Genomic DNA, 14,105 nt, shown 5'->3' with positions numbered 1-14,105 from the left:
TTTAGTGTGCACATTGATGTGTATCCGCGTGTGTATCCGTGTGTGTGTCTGTGTGTGTGTGTGTGTGTGTGTGTGTGTGTGTGTGTGTGTGTGTGTGTGTGTGTGTGTTATGTTCATGGTATGTGACTAATAGCAGGAGTACAGGAAGCCTGCCAGGTTCACACCCACATAGTGTCTACTGAGTAGGAGGACAGAGAGAGGGATGACTTTCTCTCTCTTCTCTCATTATAAACCCTTTGTAACGCTCTTTCCCACACACACACACACACACACACACACACACACACACACACACACACACACACACACACACACACACACACACACACACACACACACACACACACACACACACACAGACAGAAATGCAGGGTGCAACCACTGGATGTAGTAGTGGTGTGAAGATGTACTATATGACCACACACTCAACACACACACAGATAGATGGATGGATGGAGAATGATGATGAGGAGAGCAAGTGCTAACATTGCGTGGCGAGCGAGGGAGAGTTAAAATAGCACCAAAGTGAGAGTCTGGGCCAGGGGGAATGAGACACAGCACAATGTTCCCTCGACTGCAGAAACCGCACCAGTATTCCACGGGAGGCGGACTGAGTGAGTGCCAGTGGCTAGCCAGCAGCGATGCTAGGTTGGCGTTTAGGCTATCACTTCGCAAGAAGGAATCACATCCAGGAGTTACTGTGTGGATGTGAATATCCAATTTTTTTTGTTGGGTTTTGCTGATCTTGTTTGATTACGTCTTGTAATGGTCCATTTGAACTATTTTTAATTAAATTTCTTTTTATATTTTTTTTGTTGTTTTTATTCATCGCATCGTTAGCTGCCGTGAATAAAGCTGTCTTTTCTGATATGTGTTTAAGTGATTAATCAAAAACTTTGATGACAAAGTACAAGAGGGAATAGCCCATGTTGTTTGATTGGCCAGTGGGGCCAATGGTACTGGTTTTGTACAATCTTCAAAGTAAGACGCCTCACCGGTTAAGTCGCCAATCCCAGTCTTTCCGGTTTCTTTATGGAAGTCAATGCGAAAATTACTTAATATGTGGTTCCTCTCAGGGCAGCTGGATGTGATTTTGCAAGAAGACTGCTGGGATGGAAGGTGACGGAAACAATGGCTTCATTCCACATCGCGGTTGACCCCTGATAGATACATTGAACTCTGTCATATACACTGTGTGGTTGTCTTTGGAAATCGATTGTTTTGTTTCAATAAATAGTTATTTAAGTTTAAAAAGTCTAAATGATACTGGTAAAAGTATCATAAATGGATCAAAGCTGTCTGCTACCCATATGCTGTACGATTCTTTGAAATAAAACAAAACAATCGTTTTGCACCACACAGTGGGAGCTTTTGACAGCCGGGAACAAGGTGAACTGTGTGTGTGTGTGTGTGTGTGTGTGTGTGTGTGTGTGTGTGTGTGTGTGTGTGTGTGTGTGTGTGTGTGTGTGTGTGTGTGTGTGTGTGTGTGTGTGTGTGTGTCTGTGTTTGCGTGTGTGTGTGTGTGTGTGACTAATTATCAGCACTAATTAAAGTCCCACTTATTACTGGTCCCCTGGGGTGTAAGATGGGTGGTGTGTTGAGAACTGGCCTGGATGACTGACACCAGAGAGAGGGGTGTGTGTGTGTGTGTGTGTGTGTGTGTGTGTGTGCGCGCGCGCGCTGCGCGCGCGCGCGTGTGTGTGTGTGTGCGTGTGTGTGTGTGTGTGTGTGTGTGTGGGTGGAGGTACTTCGGGTACGAGGTGGGAGAGAGCAGCAGTGGGCTGAAAAGGCAGTGATTACTAGGCTACATCTTCACCACAGGGGGGCCGGAACAATAGAATATCAGCCTTTTGACGTCAATGCTCTTCAAATCTGGATATTTTTAAACCCAGTATAATCGAAACAGCAAAGCACAGAAATCAACCAGCCAGAAATTGCTTGTGTGTCACTTTGGATAGAGTTGCTACTCAAGGACTACTACTACTTCATGTATATAAGCAAAAAACAATAAGGGCAATTTCATTTGCAACCCATTTGTATCTCCTGAAGCACACAGGCAGCCATGGAACTTCCTAACATGATAGTAAAGACGTTTTCATTGTTAACATCATCATTCCAGCATATAATTCATAGTCATAGTATTCATCTATTGAACAAAGCAGGGTAAATACAAAAGCATTCATTGCATTTCTTATCGAATTTAGTTTACATCCACTTCCTTCCCAGCAGACCGTTTGTTGAATCGATTTATTAGGTGTCTGTGGTTGCAGGCTGAGCAATTTCAACCAATAATGTGTGCAGATGAGGTGCAAAAGCGTAAAAATAATATGATATCCACTTATAACAACACAGTTAGCGCGTAGGTTTAGCCACTTCCTCAAGTCAAAACAAGTCAAATCTCATGTGTTTTGTCCTGCATAAATAAAAACGTTTTAAAAGCAACATCATGGCTGTTCATCACATATCAAAAAGTATATTATAACATTATATCTGGTCTATTACAGCCTTACTGGCACACAGCAGAAAAATAACTTCCCCTTTTATATCTGATGGCTCCATGGGGAATTAATTTACTTTTCCCTGAGGAACTCAGGGTAGTTTATATTAACGCTGATGTTATTTATGTCCCCGGGAAGACTCTCTGGCTGGAACAGCTATGGTTAAACCCCAGTATGGCTCCAGTGTCGCCGTAGTATCATGGATCTGCTACCGGGCCGGCTGCACAACCATTGAGTCCTTGTTATTATACTTCAATACCTCACAACCTCCGAAATATAGTAAAGTAAAATAACTAAGGCAAACTGAGATGTTTCAGATGTGATTCATTTAGAAATATCTTCTGAAGGTTTGCGAATTCCGAATGCTGACGCACATCGTCCATTCAGGGTGGATTTTGATCTTTTTGTGTGTTAGTCTATTTTTGTGTGTGGGTCTGTGTATAAGTATGTGTGTGTGCGAGTAGCATGTCCACACTCGAGCACTCGATATGTTCTATTTAACCCCCCTTTCTTATCTGATTGTCCATGAGTCACTGGGATCGAGAGGAGTGCAGAGAGACACGGGAGGTAGTGTGTGTGTGTGTGTGTGTGTGTGTGTGTGTGTGTGTGTGTGTGTGTGTGTGTGTGTGTGTGTGTGTGTGTGTGTGTGTGTGTGTGTGCGCGCTTGCGTGCGTGTGTGTTCGACATAAGGGCTGCGAAAGACAAGTGGATGATAAATGCCGGGGGAAAATGAGGACAGGAGAAAGAAGGACACACACACACAAGCACGCACCCACAAAAACACACACACATACACACAAAACTTGCTCTTGTGCAGTTTTAATGACTATCATGTTGTGCTTGCTCTCCCTCCTTTGGGCTAAATGCATGAGTAACAGAGGAGAGGAAGAATAGGAGGAAGGGGAAGGAGGAAAGCAGCTTGAACGGGAGTGAACGCTGCATCTTAACTGCACTGGGACTACTCCTCGTGTCGGCCTCTGCTATGTCAGTGGGGCACCGGAGGACCTGGGACACACGCGTGAGGCTGTGGTCTTACACGGCAAATTAAAAATAAATGGAGGAAATGCGGTGAATGGGAAAAACCAATGGAGGCAATTAGGAGGCCACCGAGTGGAAAAACAGAGGAGAGGAAGAGCAGATGAGGAGAGGAAGACATGGGTGAGAACTCGGAAGAAAAGAGAGAAATTCAAAAAGGACAGGAGAAGAGGTAGAGGACAACACACTCCCTAAAGTGGAGAGGGGGTCTGAACATCGGACAAACAGATGAACAGATCCATAGACGACAGACATAAAGGGGGGGCCGACAGGAACAAAGGACGAGAGCGGACACACGCAGAGAGATTCAGGGCCTACCTGGCGTCGGCCTCACTGTAGTACTCCCTGGCTACGATGTCCTCGAACAGCTCCCCTCCAGTGACCCTGCAACACACACACACACACACACACACGCAAACAAAACCAGAAATACACCCACAAACACAACCACAGATAAGCACACACAGACACACACAACCAGAAACATACAAACACACAACCAGAAAAATACTATTAGAAACAGTGTGTGTGTGTGTGTGTGTGTGTGTGTGTGTGTGTGTGTGTGTGTGTGTGTGTGTGTGTGTGTGTGTGTGTGTGTGTGTGTGTGTGTGTGTGTGTGTGTGTGTGTGTGTGTGTGTGTGTGTGTGTGTGTGTGTACGCTCGCTCGCGTGTGCATGTGTGTGGCAACATGGAAAGCCCCCCTTATCCGGCTATGAAGAAGAAGGACTCTATTTACTTTCATGTGCCCCCTCCCATTCCCTCCCATGGCGTTACCATGGAAACAAGAGGGAACGGCAACGATGTGTGAGGGTGCATATGAGCGTTGGGGGGGGGGGGGGGGGGGTTACGCAACAGACATTTCAATAAACAATATTATGTGTACGATTTGTGGTTATATTGTATTGAAGTCCGTAGGTTGGTTTCAAGTTCCATGTTTTCAAAAGTCTTGCAATAAGTAGAGTCAAATAGTAGAGTATAATAATAGTCCCATTATTAGTTACTTTATTAATTTTGTTTTAATCTAACAAGTTGTGTTGAATCATTACATTGATTGGCTAGCCTTAAAACCTTCAAACTATTTTGTTTCCTTTACTATTTAAATTCTGAGTTAAGTCATTCAAATGACCTTGGCAATATCCCTTATGATTCGCTCATGTGACAAACATGCAAATGTGTTCCAAAGACAATGAAAAAGAACAACAATGAACTCACAAGTCAAACAGGAGGTAGTGGAAGCCTTCCTCTGATATACTGTCATGGAGCCTAACTGCGAACGAGAAGCAGGGGGAAAGGGAGAGAGACAGAGAGAGAAGTCTGGTTAATTGAACTTAATTCTCTAGTCATACAATACAGCAGGAACAAGAATTCAGTGTGCGGGACAACTGGATTGGTGTGTGGGAGGTTGATGTAAGAATGTTAACAATGATAATATTGTTAACTGAATACTAGACATTTGTTTCAACAGAAGTCCTTCTGCACACTGTGAAGCTATTGACTCTTCTGACCAGAGATGATCTTTCTGAAGGAGCTGTGGTTTGGACCCCTGAAGATATGAGAAATAAGGAAGGAAAGGGGGTTGGAGAGAGGGAGGGATAGAGAGGGAGAGGAGTCGAGAGAGGGAGGGGGAGAGAGGAGTCGAGAGAGAGATATCGCACCTATATTGGAGTGCTTCAGCAGGCGACAGATCCGGGCCTCCCGTTCCAGTTTCTGGTGATCTGAAAGAGAGGGGAGGAGATGACTAAAGGTTTAAAGATGAAGACACAACCGAAGCAACCTTACAATCCAACTCAGATTCCCTCCGTAGACAAATGTTAAAGCTCCGTCCTGGGTTTAATAAAGTTCCATTTTGACTTCTGTAAGGGCATTTGAAAAATGATTCAAACAAGATGGCATGCAAATATAATTGTACTCACAATATGATAAGCCCTAAAAAGTAAAACCATATCAAAACAAGAGGCAAGTAATAAAATACATTGCATCAAATTGGTCAAATTAGCTTGAGACTAGAGCCCCGTTTTACACATTGCACAATGTATAAGAAGCACGTCTCTGAGTTTTGCGGTCGCAGGCATCTAAGGCCAGCACAGCTGTCCATTATGCTGCGTGGGCCGGCCTTAGGGGACCACAGGCTGATGAATGGATGCGGAGGTGGCCGATCGATCGGTCATAAGCCACCGGGCTTCGCGGCTCGGTTCGATTTGGCTCCGTTTTCTTTAGTGAGCAGTTGGAGGGATGAAGGATGCCTTCAGTACAAAGGGAGTTATTGCCTGTGTGGTCGGGCCAGTAAATGGATGGTGTTGGGTGCGTTTTTTATAAGTGGGAGGGCGAGATGTGGTGACCGAATATGGCCGTACATTCCGTGATCGCTGTTTTTGTTCTCTGATTGATAACAGGCCCTCTAAATGACTCTACGGAGAGACAAACCGTCAGACAGACAGACAGACAGACAGGCAGTAGGCTAAATGTAGGACACAAAGATTATCAGCTGAGGAGTCTGGAGCAGCCCTGCCATGTTTGCCTCTTTCCTGGATAAAGCGCATTAAATAAGAAATGAGAGAGGCCGAGCGAGCTAACAAAAGAGAGAGAGTGACTGGTCCTGGGGGGATGAAAGAGACTGAGTGAGAGGGAGAGAGTGAGTGAGGGAGAGAGAGAGAGAGAGAGAGAGAGAATGGTCCTGAGGGGATGAAAGAGGCTGAGGGAGAGTTAGAGAGTAGAGAGAGAGTTAGAGAGAGGAGAGAGGAGAGAGAGAGTAGAGAGAGAGTTAGAGAGAGAGAGAGAGAGAGAGAGAGATGTAGAGAGAGGAGAGAGAGAGAGAGAGAGAGAGAGAGAGAGAGAGAGAGAGAGAGAGAGAGAGAGAGAGAGAGAGAGAGAGAGAGAGAGAGAGAGAGAGAGAGAGAGAGAGAGAGAGAGAGAGAGAGAGAGAGAGAGAGAGAGAGAGACTGATTACGGTGAACAGGAACAGATTAGATGTAAAAGATGCAGAGAGGCGCAGACAGACAAACAGGCATTCAGAGCCATTGAGCTAGATGATAAGACAAGGCAGCAAGAGCATGAGAAATAAATTCATCGGTGGGGTTCGGAGGAGGTTATAAAGAGAACCATAAGAGAGTCATGAGTCTAAAGAGTAGCGCCGTGGAGCTCAAGCATCAGCCCCGCTACAACAGCGATGTCCTCACAGCCCCGCTCCAGAGGAACCGCCGTGGCACACGCTCATCTCGTGACTCCTAAACAATAATTGGACGAGAGTTTGTCACGTAACTACTGGCGATTAGAATTATCTAGGTTATTTAGCGATTAGAGTTAACTATGGGAAACACTTTGGCTCATCAATCCATTCTAATTAGTTAAGAGGATAGATTTTCCATGCATGGAGAGTCAGTCAATCTTTATGTAACCAAGCAGCAAGCCTAATGGTCTCGTTTCGGATAATTGGAAGTAAGTGCCGACAGTAATAACAAAGAGCACATTGGTCGCTAATGCATCAATCCTAGAAACAATACCCAGTTGCACACAGCAGCAATCAGGCTACAACAGGGTCCGTTATACACATTAATCACACAATAGTCCAGGAGCACAGGAGAACAGGTCTAGTGTAAAGACGAGGCGATTTTATGTCGCTTGATCCAGTGTCCCAGGTTATTTCAGCTGTCCCAATTACTTGACTTTGGCCTATTATTGCTATTCTCTCCAATGACACAGAGCTGTACCAAACCAGGTCAAAATCTACAGCTGCATTGCAGAGTTAACACTCGCGTCTTTCTCTCACTCACACACACACACACGCACACACACACACACACACACACACACACACACACACACACACACACACACACACACACACACACACACACACACACACACACACACACACACACACACACACACACACACACACACACACACACACACACAAAAACACACACACACACACACACACACACACACACACACACAGTAGATAAACGACATTTTCGTACACTGATATACACAGCCACGCCCACCCTCAGAGACCACTGTCCACTTCTATCTGGGTACATGGCTGTGTGCCAAGTGTACCACCTGACATGTGCTGGATAGCTGGAACCATTTGATTGCTAGCGAGAACTTGGCTGAGGGGGCATGGACTGTGTGTGTGTGTGTGTGTGTGTGTGTGTGTGTGTGCGGTGTATGTGTGTGTGTGTGTCAGAAAGAGGTGTCCGGTGAGAGTCCCGTGCTTTAGACATGTAGGCACATGGACGCATGCCCCATCAGCTGCTCAGTGCCAAGGATGCCTCACACACACGCGCGCGCACGCAGACACACACGATCCAACATCCTGCCTCTGCTAACAACACCCAGCACCCTCTTTTAACCCCCCCCCGCCGCCACACACACACACACACACACACACACACACACACACACACACACACACACACACACACACACACACACACACACACACACACACACACACACACACACACACACACACACACACCTCCCTTAAAGCACATCAATCGAGCTGCAACAAACGCCTCCTTCAAGTCATACGTTGCCTTAATCGATACACGTCACAATAAAGTAACAGGCTTTTCATATCCTCCTCTCTGTTAGAGTGAGGATTTCCTTACTGAGGCCTATAAGTGGATGAAGGGAACTGAATGAACCCAGTGCTATTGGAGAGACAACCGGTCCGGGGTGAATCACAGAGCTTCCAAGAGGAGGGGGATAAAAAACTCAGAGCGGCAATCCGAAAGCGAAAATCAATCTTACAAGGATTATTTCAGCAAACCCTTGCAGTGACTCAAGTCATTCAGCGCCTCAAGGTGTGGGAGGTAAAGAAATCTATCCTTCTGAACACCAACCGGCGACAACAACCAAAACCATCACCACAACCACAGCAGAAGCAGCAGAAGCAGCAGCAGCAGCAGCAGCATAAGCGCCATCCCCCCCCCCCACCCTAAACATGAAACATCCCACCAGTCAAACTGGGCCAGTCACCTGGGGTCGCCGTGTGAGCACGGCAGAAGAGAAGCCCGTGTCAGAAAGGTCAGGATGCTAAAATAAGAGCAGTGTGCGATGAAGGCAGAGGATGTGCAGCCAGCTGCAGGCGCCCACTCGCCCTCCTCATGAAACAACCGTTCCATCCATTACGTTACACCCAACCCACGCGGCTCTCTCTCGCTCGCTCAGGTGGGATCGTCTCCCTTGTGGGACCGGGAGCGGCGCGGGGGAGGGCTGTTCTGGACCAGCGGGGCGAGGAGCTGAGGCCCGCCAGCATTCGTATCGGATGGCAACCGCAACGAGACCGAGGGCACAGCTGTGTGTGCTATAAATTAATTTTTGATTTGTGCGTGCGTGCGTGCGTGCGTGTCGCGCAGGCCCCACGTATGTGTGCAGAAGGAGTTCAGAAAGGTAGCCCGCCTGAGCCAATATCGTCGTGTTATCGACCGATACAGGTAGCCGGGAATAAAGGCCTGTATCAATAAAAGGCCTCTCCCCGTGCATGCTGAAGCAATGCTTACTCATGAGAACACAAGAGAAACCCAGCCCGTAAAGAAGTCATTGACGCTGGCTGAATGAATAGTTCATTCATAAAGGTATTTGTAGAGTCTTACAGATACAGAGAGTTCTGGTATTGCCGTTGCTTATGAGGCCCAGGCCCCAGAAAGGGGTGAAATATGTCGTAATAGGAAATATGTCGTACATTTGGGAAGAAGATTGATATTTCTAACTTTGTTTATGTATGCTGCTATAAATATTGGTCTGATTTTCTGTTTGCAAAAACTCTATATTGGTTGCTATTGCTGGTATATAGCAAGCAAAATTGTACCTATTAACTCATGGATACATGTTCCTTCTTTTGAATGGGAAGGTTGCCGTTTAGGACGTATAACCTCGCAGAGAATTAATGCTCTTCAATTAAATGTATGTGGACGTTAAGTTTGTCAGACTAATTTAAAAAAAAAAGTACTATATGTGGAAAAGACAGATTGGCACTTGTTCTCACCTCTCGCAGATAACTTTTTGGTGTTGATGATTTTAGCAGCATACTCCTGTCCAGTGCACAGCTTGACACATCTGCGCACCACGGAAAATGCTCCCCTAGAAACAGAGAAGAATAAAAACATTACATGTATAAGAGTCAAAACAATTGTTTTCTTTAACAAGGTCACGCCACCATCCCCTCTTCGTCTTCCTGTGACGCTTATGATCTCAACGCTTCAACTTGAAGTGTGACAATTTCACCTTTAGCTTCTAGAATATTCTGTGATCTATGTGACGTAGGATTGTTTAGTGGCTTTTCTAGAATGCAGCTTGTTGCTCAGAACATTTTGCGGTGCAAGTGATTCAGCCAGCCTTGCACAAGAATTGGCAACGTTTATCTTTACTCACAAGATAAACGCTGCTACACTAATAGAGTGAGCTACGGGGACTCAATCACCCCGTCAGCGCATTCTCTAAACCCTGAAGACTCGTGGAATGTGAGGCAGTCCCAATAGGCCAAGTCTTTGTGGTTGTAGTTCACCACAACCCAAACTACAGTATTTTCAGAAGCTGAAATAAAGAATCCCTCAGATCCCAAAATGCAACTGTGTTGTTTAACGACAAGACCATCAATCGATTCTCATTTCTCCAACAACTTTCCGATATCTGTATCAATCCTAAGGCTGGGCCGCATTGAACATAAGTACGATAATTACGTGGAATTCTTCACGATGGGATATCGACAAATATCTCAATATGCTTATAAATTCTATGGAATTTGCTTCTGAAATACTATTCTAAACTGTCTAACTGGGGGTCATTCAATGTAAGTTTATGGTACGTATCGGACAAAAACCTTTTCTCATTGACGTTTCCAACCTCATATTCAATCATTTTGAGGGAATATCTTCACACAGTAATTCATTTATCGATAGGTGAATATCTTGATGGAAAAATATCTCTGAAAAACGATAAACGTTATTATAGAATTACTAACCATTGTTCCCCTCCTCTATCGGCTTATTAAAGGTTAGATGGACGACAGACAATGAAAAAAGGCAATAGGCTGGTGTTACAAATACACTTTCTTTGGTTGGGCCAGGCCATGTGTTTGAACACATTTGCCCCAACTACTTTTCAGTTCTGATTCCCCAACCGTTGACAACCCAGCAAACAGAAGGTACACCAACAGGATTATGGTTGGACGCCTAACCAACATCAAATTAGACCTTGCCAAGACGAATTCCTCTCCAACCAGAGGTGAGTTGGGTGATTTGAATTGCAAGCTGGTTCCAGCAACTATATATCACTCGTTTAACACTTGGCTTTGAAGATCTTGGTCTGCAGCCATAAGGAGACCACAGGGCAAAATATAGCTGACCACAAAGCCCAGGGTCAAAGGTGACAACCTGGATGACCAAACACAACCAGGGCATGTGTGGCTCTGTGCAAACACACACATCCCCCCCCCCCCCCCACACACACACACACACTATGGAGGCGAACCTTATCAATATGGGAGCAGAACCAAATGTGGCAGCCCTTTAGTGTCACTGGTTGGCCTACTGAGAATAGCATCTCGGGATCAATGTGTTAACAAAGTGCTTGTCATTAGCGGCCTGGCCGTGCCCAGTGACCACCCCCGAGTCTCTCTCACTGGAGACGTTAAAGTGATTTACAATGGCCTCTCGCCCACTTCCCTCACCCCAGATTGAATGCTTTGGGGGGGGGGGGGGGGGGCAGACACACACTCACACACACACACACACACACACACACACACTAGAGCTACTTGCATAAGGACACTCACCGTTTAGAGGATACAGATTGAGTGTCAGCTGCTCGAGGCGATTCGAAAAATAATACTTGAACTTCTTGCGCACACTCAGCAGTCACAAACATTCGCCCGCGGATACTTCAACAATACCACAGACCTAACTGACATGCTCTTGCACACGTGCACAGCCCTGAATGACACCACCTCACGCCACAGCTGCTTCTGGAAAGTTCACACTCGGGTGGAGGTGGTTGAGAAGATAAGCTACATAATAATGAGAAAATAAAGATACCTTCATACACACTGAATAGAAATGTATGTTCATAGCACATGAATAGAGGTGGATGTTTGTGTCTGAGTTCTGTATTTGTGTTTGGATAGATAGACAGGTATTTCTTTAAAATGAGGTGAGGTATTTTTGCTTTAAGCATTGTCACAAGTTCTGTGGTCACTCTCAATGTTAAGTTTTGGATGCTATCTGACCACGCAGACTTCCTGAGGCATTTGACCAACAAAGCATCAAACGTAACACCAAAAGTCTACATTTATGCTTCCTGACTGCTATCCACATTTGAATGGACACACACTAGGAGTCTAAACAAGTAATTGATGGGTTTAATACGGAATAGTGTGTATCCCCAAATTGGAAACCCAGAGCGTTTCAGTAATCCGAAACAAAACGAAATCACAAATCAATTGGCAATGGCATCCAAGCTTTATATAGAAAATAGGTCATAGCCTTAGTGAAACGAACTGATAGAGAAAGAGCAGAGCTATAAAAGAAGACGACCTTCCGTATCCCACACCTGCCTGAGAGTCTTGGCTGAGCGACTGTTCAAAAGTGCGCTCAAATCACCTGCCCAACCGAAGCACTTAGGCCAAGCGGCATATATGGGGCGCTGGCGAAAGACAAAAATATGTATTTTTGTAGTCTGTCCAGTCTAGCAAACACAGCTGCATATGGGGAGTATCAACTATTTATCATTAGTTTTCCCTGGAATAATTTAGAACACCCTGGCATGATATTGGACTTGTAATAGCATACGATTTTTCCATTTCCATAATCATTTATAGCGCTTACATTTTTGTCTAACCAATAATTTAAAAACTCTGTCACATATGCTGAACTGGTAAGAACTGATAAAAAACATTTTACAAAAGCCATGGTTTGTAGGTTTGAGTAGCCTATAACGACATTGGTCATAGTCGCAGACTGCATCATATTTGCATTATCTCTACAAATGGAATACACTGCGGGTACATTTTAATCGGAGCATATCGAAACGACCCGTGCCTTTGCACCTCGCCTCGTGCGCTTTGCATTGGGAGCGACCTGTCAAAATGCTAAAGAAAACGTCGCCCCTTTTTTCTTACAATCTTGTAAGTAGAAAAAGGGGCGTTACTCGTGTACCCTGCTCCAACAAGACTGCCTTTCGCCAACTAAACGCCTAACACAAGTGTGTGTGTGTGTGTGTGTGTGTGTGTATGTGTACGTCGGGTAGATAAGAAAATAGCGTGTTTGCAGAGCTCCGTTTATCCTTAAATGATTGTAATAGGGTTAGGCATAATACCTTATACTTGGGATCCGCAGGATTTCAACGCTACCCGGAGAATAAGTGATTCCGCAAACGTTTAACTTCAAAATGTTTCACATGATAAAGAAACTAAATACTTACTTGCCCAGCTCTTCGTATAGCTGGAATTCGTCCGTGAATCGCGTACAGGTTGTTACAGCCATGTTTCCCCGTCTCCTCCTTGTCAAGCCTGGTGCCTGGCTCCCTGGCTGTCCTCTCGAGGATTACTGATTTCTCTTAAAAGTCGGTCCGCCTGTGAGCTTCCGCCCGTTCAAAGACGGCCTGTGGAGCGTGTTTTTAATTACAACAAAAAAAGTTAATATATACTATTATACGTTAACGTGGAAGCCGAGCGCCTTGCCTGCCTGCTTGCTCTCGTCTGCTGTTTCTATCAGCTCCGGTGCTGTGTGATTCCTTCTCAGTGCGCTCGGTTTGTCTGTAGCGTGGTTTCAAGAGAAACGCCAGAGACGCGCCTCTCCGCTGCCCTCCGTTGGACAGAAAGCGAAACGGCGTGCGTGGGCAACATAATCACACACACCCCGCGGTTGTACAGTGCGTACTTCCAAATAGGGGCAAATATGAGCGGTTGTTTGTGGCTGCAAAATATGTACTGCCGCGCACTCTGGAGCGCCATTCCTACAGACACACACATGTGGCAATTGAAAATCTATTTCAACCAATATGACTATATTAGTTCGAACTATGTTCTCCCTTTTGCAAAATAGTATTCTGCCCGTACGAGTAGGAGCGTGCGGGGGCGTGGCCCAATTCTGCATCTTCATTTTCAGCAACACTACTTGGCCATTCTGCACTTGACATAATGTAATAACACGTTTTTTGCAGCTCATGACGTGTCACTGTCTATACGCCTACTTCATTATATTCTGCTGTATTATGTGAATTCTGTAGCATAGCCCAAAGATATTTTGTGGAGTAATTAGCCTACAGATTTAATGAAAGCAATAAGCGTGTGTGTGTGTGTGTGCGTGTGTGTGCGCGCATCACATGAACAGTCTGAAAGGAAATACCCAACCATGCCATTTATTACAAGTCGTTTGGACGAAATAATTAGGCTCCCAGAGGACTTATTGTCTAGAGATCACAAATAGTCTTTGTATGAATCTGCTGTTGTGCTTATTGTCCCTTCAAAACATGCCTATGTGTTTCCTACCTTCTATAAGACCAATTAAGTACTCACAGAGAAGGCTCACACCACAATCGGCTACTGATCCAATTAGCTCCTTTCTG

General features: G+C 45.3%; 1 protein-coding gene across 1 annotated transcript in view; it reads right to left on the bottom strand.

Annotated features, from left to right (window-relative positions):
• Positions 1-13,327, bottom strand: part of LOC130384258 (calcium/calmodulin-dependent protein kinase type II subunit beta-like) — a 20,062-nt gene extending 6,735 nt beyond the window's left edge. Inside the window, exons 1-6 of the mRNA XM_056592366.1 lie at positions 12,960-13,327; positions 9,529-9,623; positions 5,189-5,248; positions 4,746-4,800; positions 3,852-3,917; positions 3,326-3,522 (exon numbers count right to left, since the gene is read on the bottom strand). Coding sequence (XP_056448341.1) covers positions 3,326-3,522; positions 3,852-3,917; positions 4,746-4,800; positions 5,189-5,248; positions 9,529-9,623; positions 12,960-13,021 — 535 coding nt within the window. The 5' untranslated portion in view covers positions 13,022-13,327. The remainder of the gene's footprint in view (positions 1-3,325; positions 3,523-3,851; positions 3,918-4,745; positions 4,801-5,188; positions 5,249-9,528; positions 9,624-12,959) is intronic.
• Positions 13,328-14,105: the final 778 nt, after the last annotated feature.

This window comes from Gadus chalcogrammus, chromosome 6, assembly GCF_026213295.1.
Source record: "Gadus chalcogrammus isolate NIFS_2021 chromosome 6, NIFS_Gcha_1.0, whole genome shotgun sequence".
NCBI lineage: Eukaryota > Metazoa > Chordata > Actinopteri > Gadiformes > Gadidae > Gadus > Gadus chalcogrammus.
This window is presented reverse-complemented; position numbering and strand designations above follow the sequence as displayed.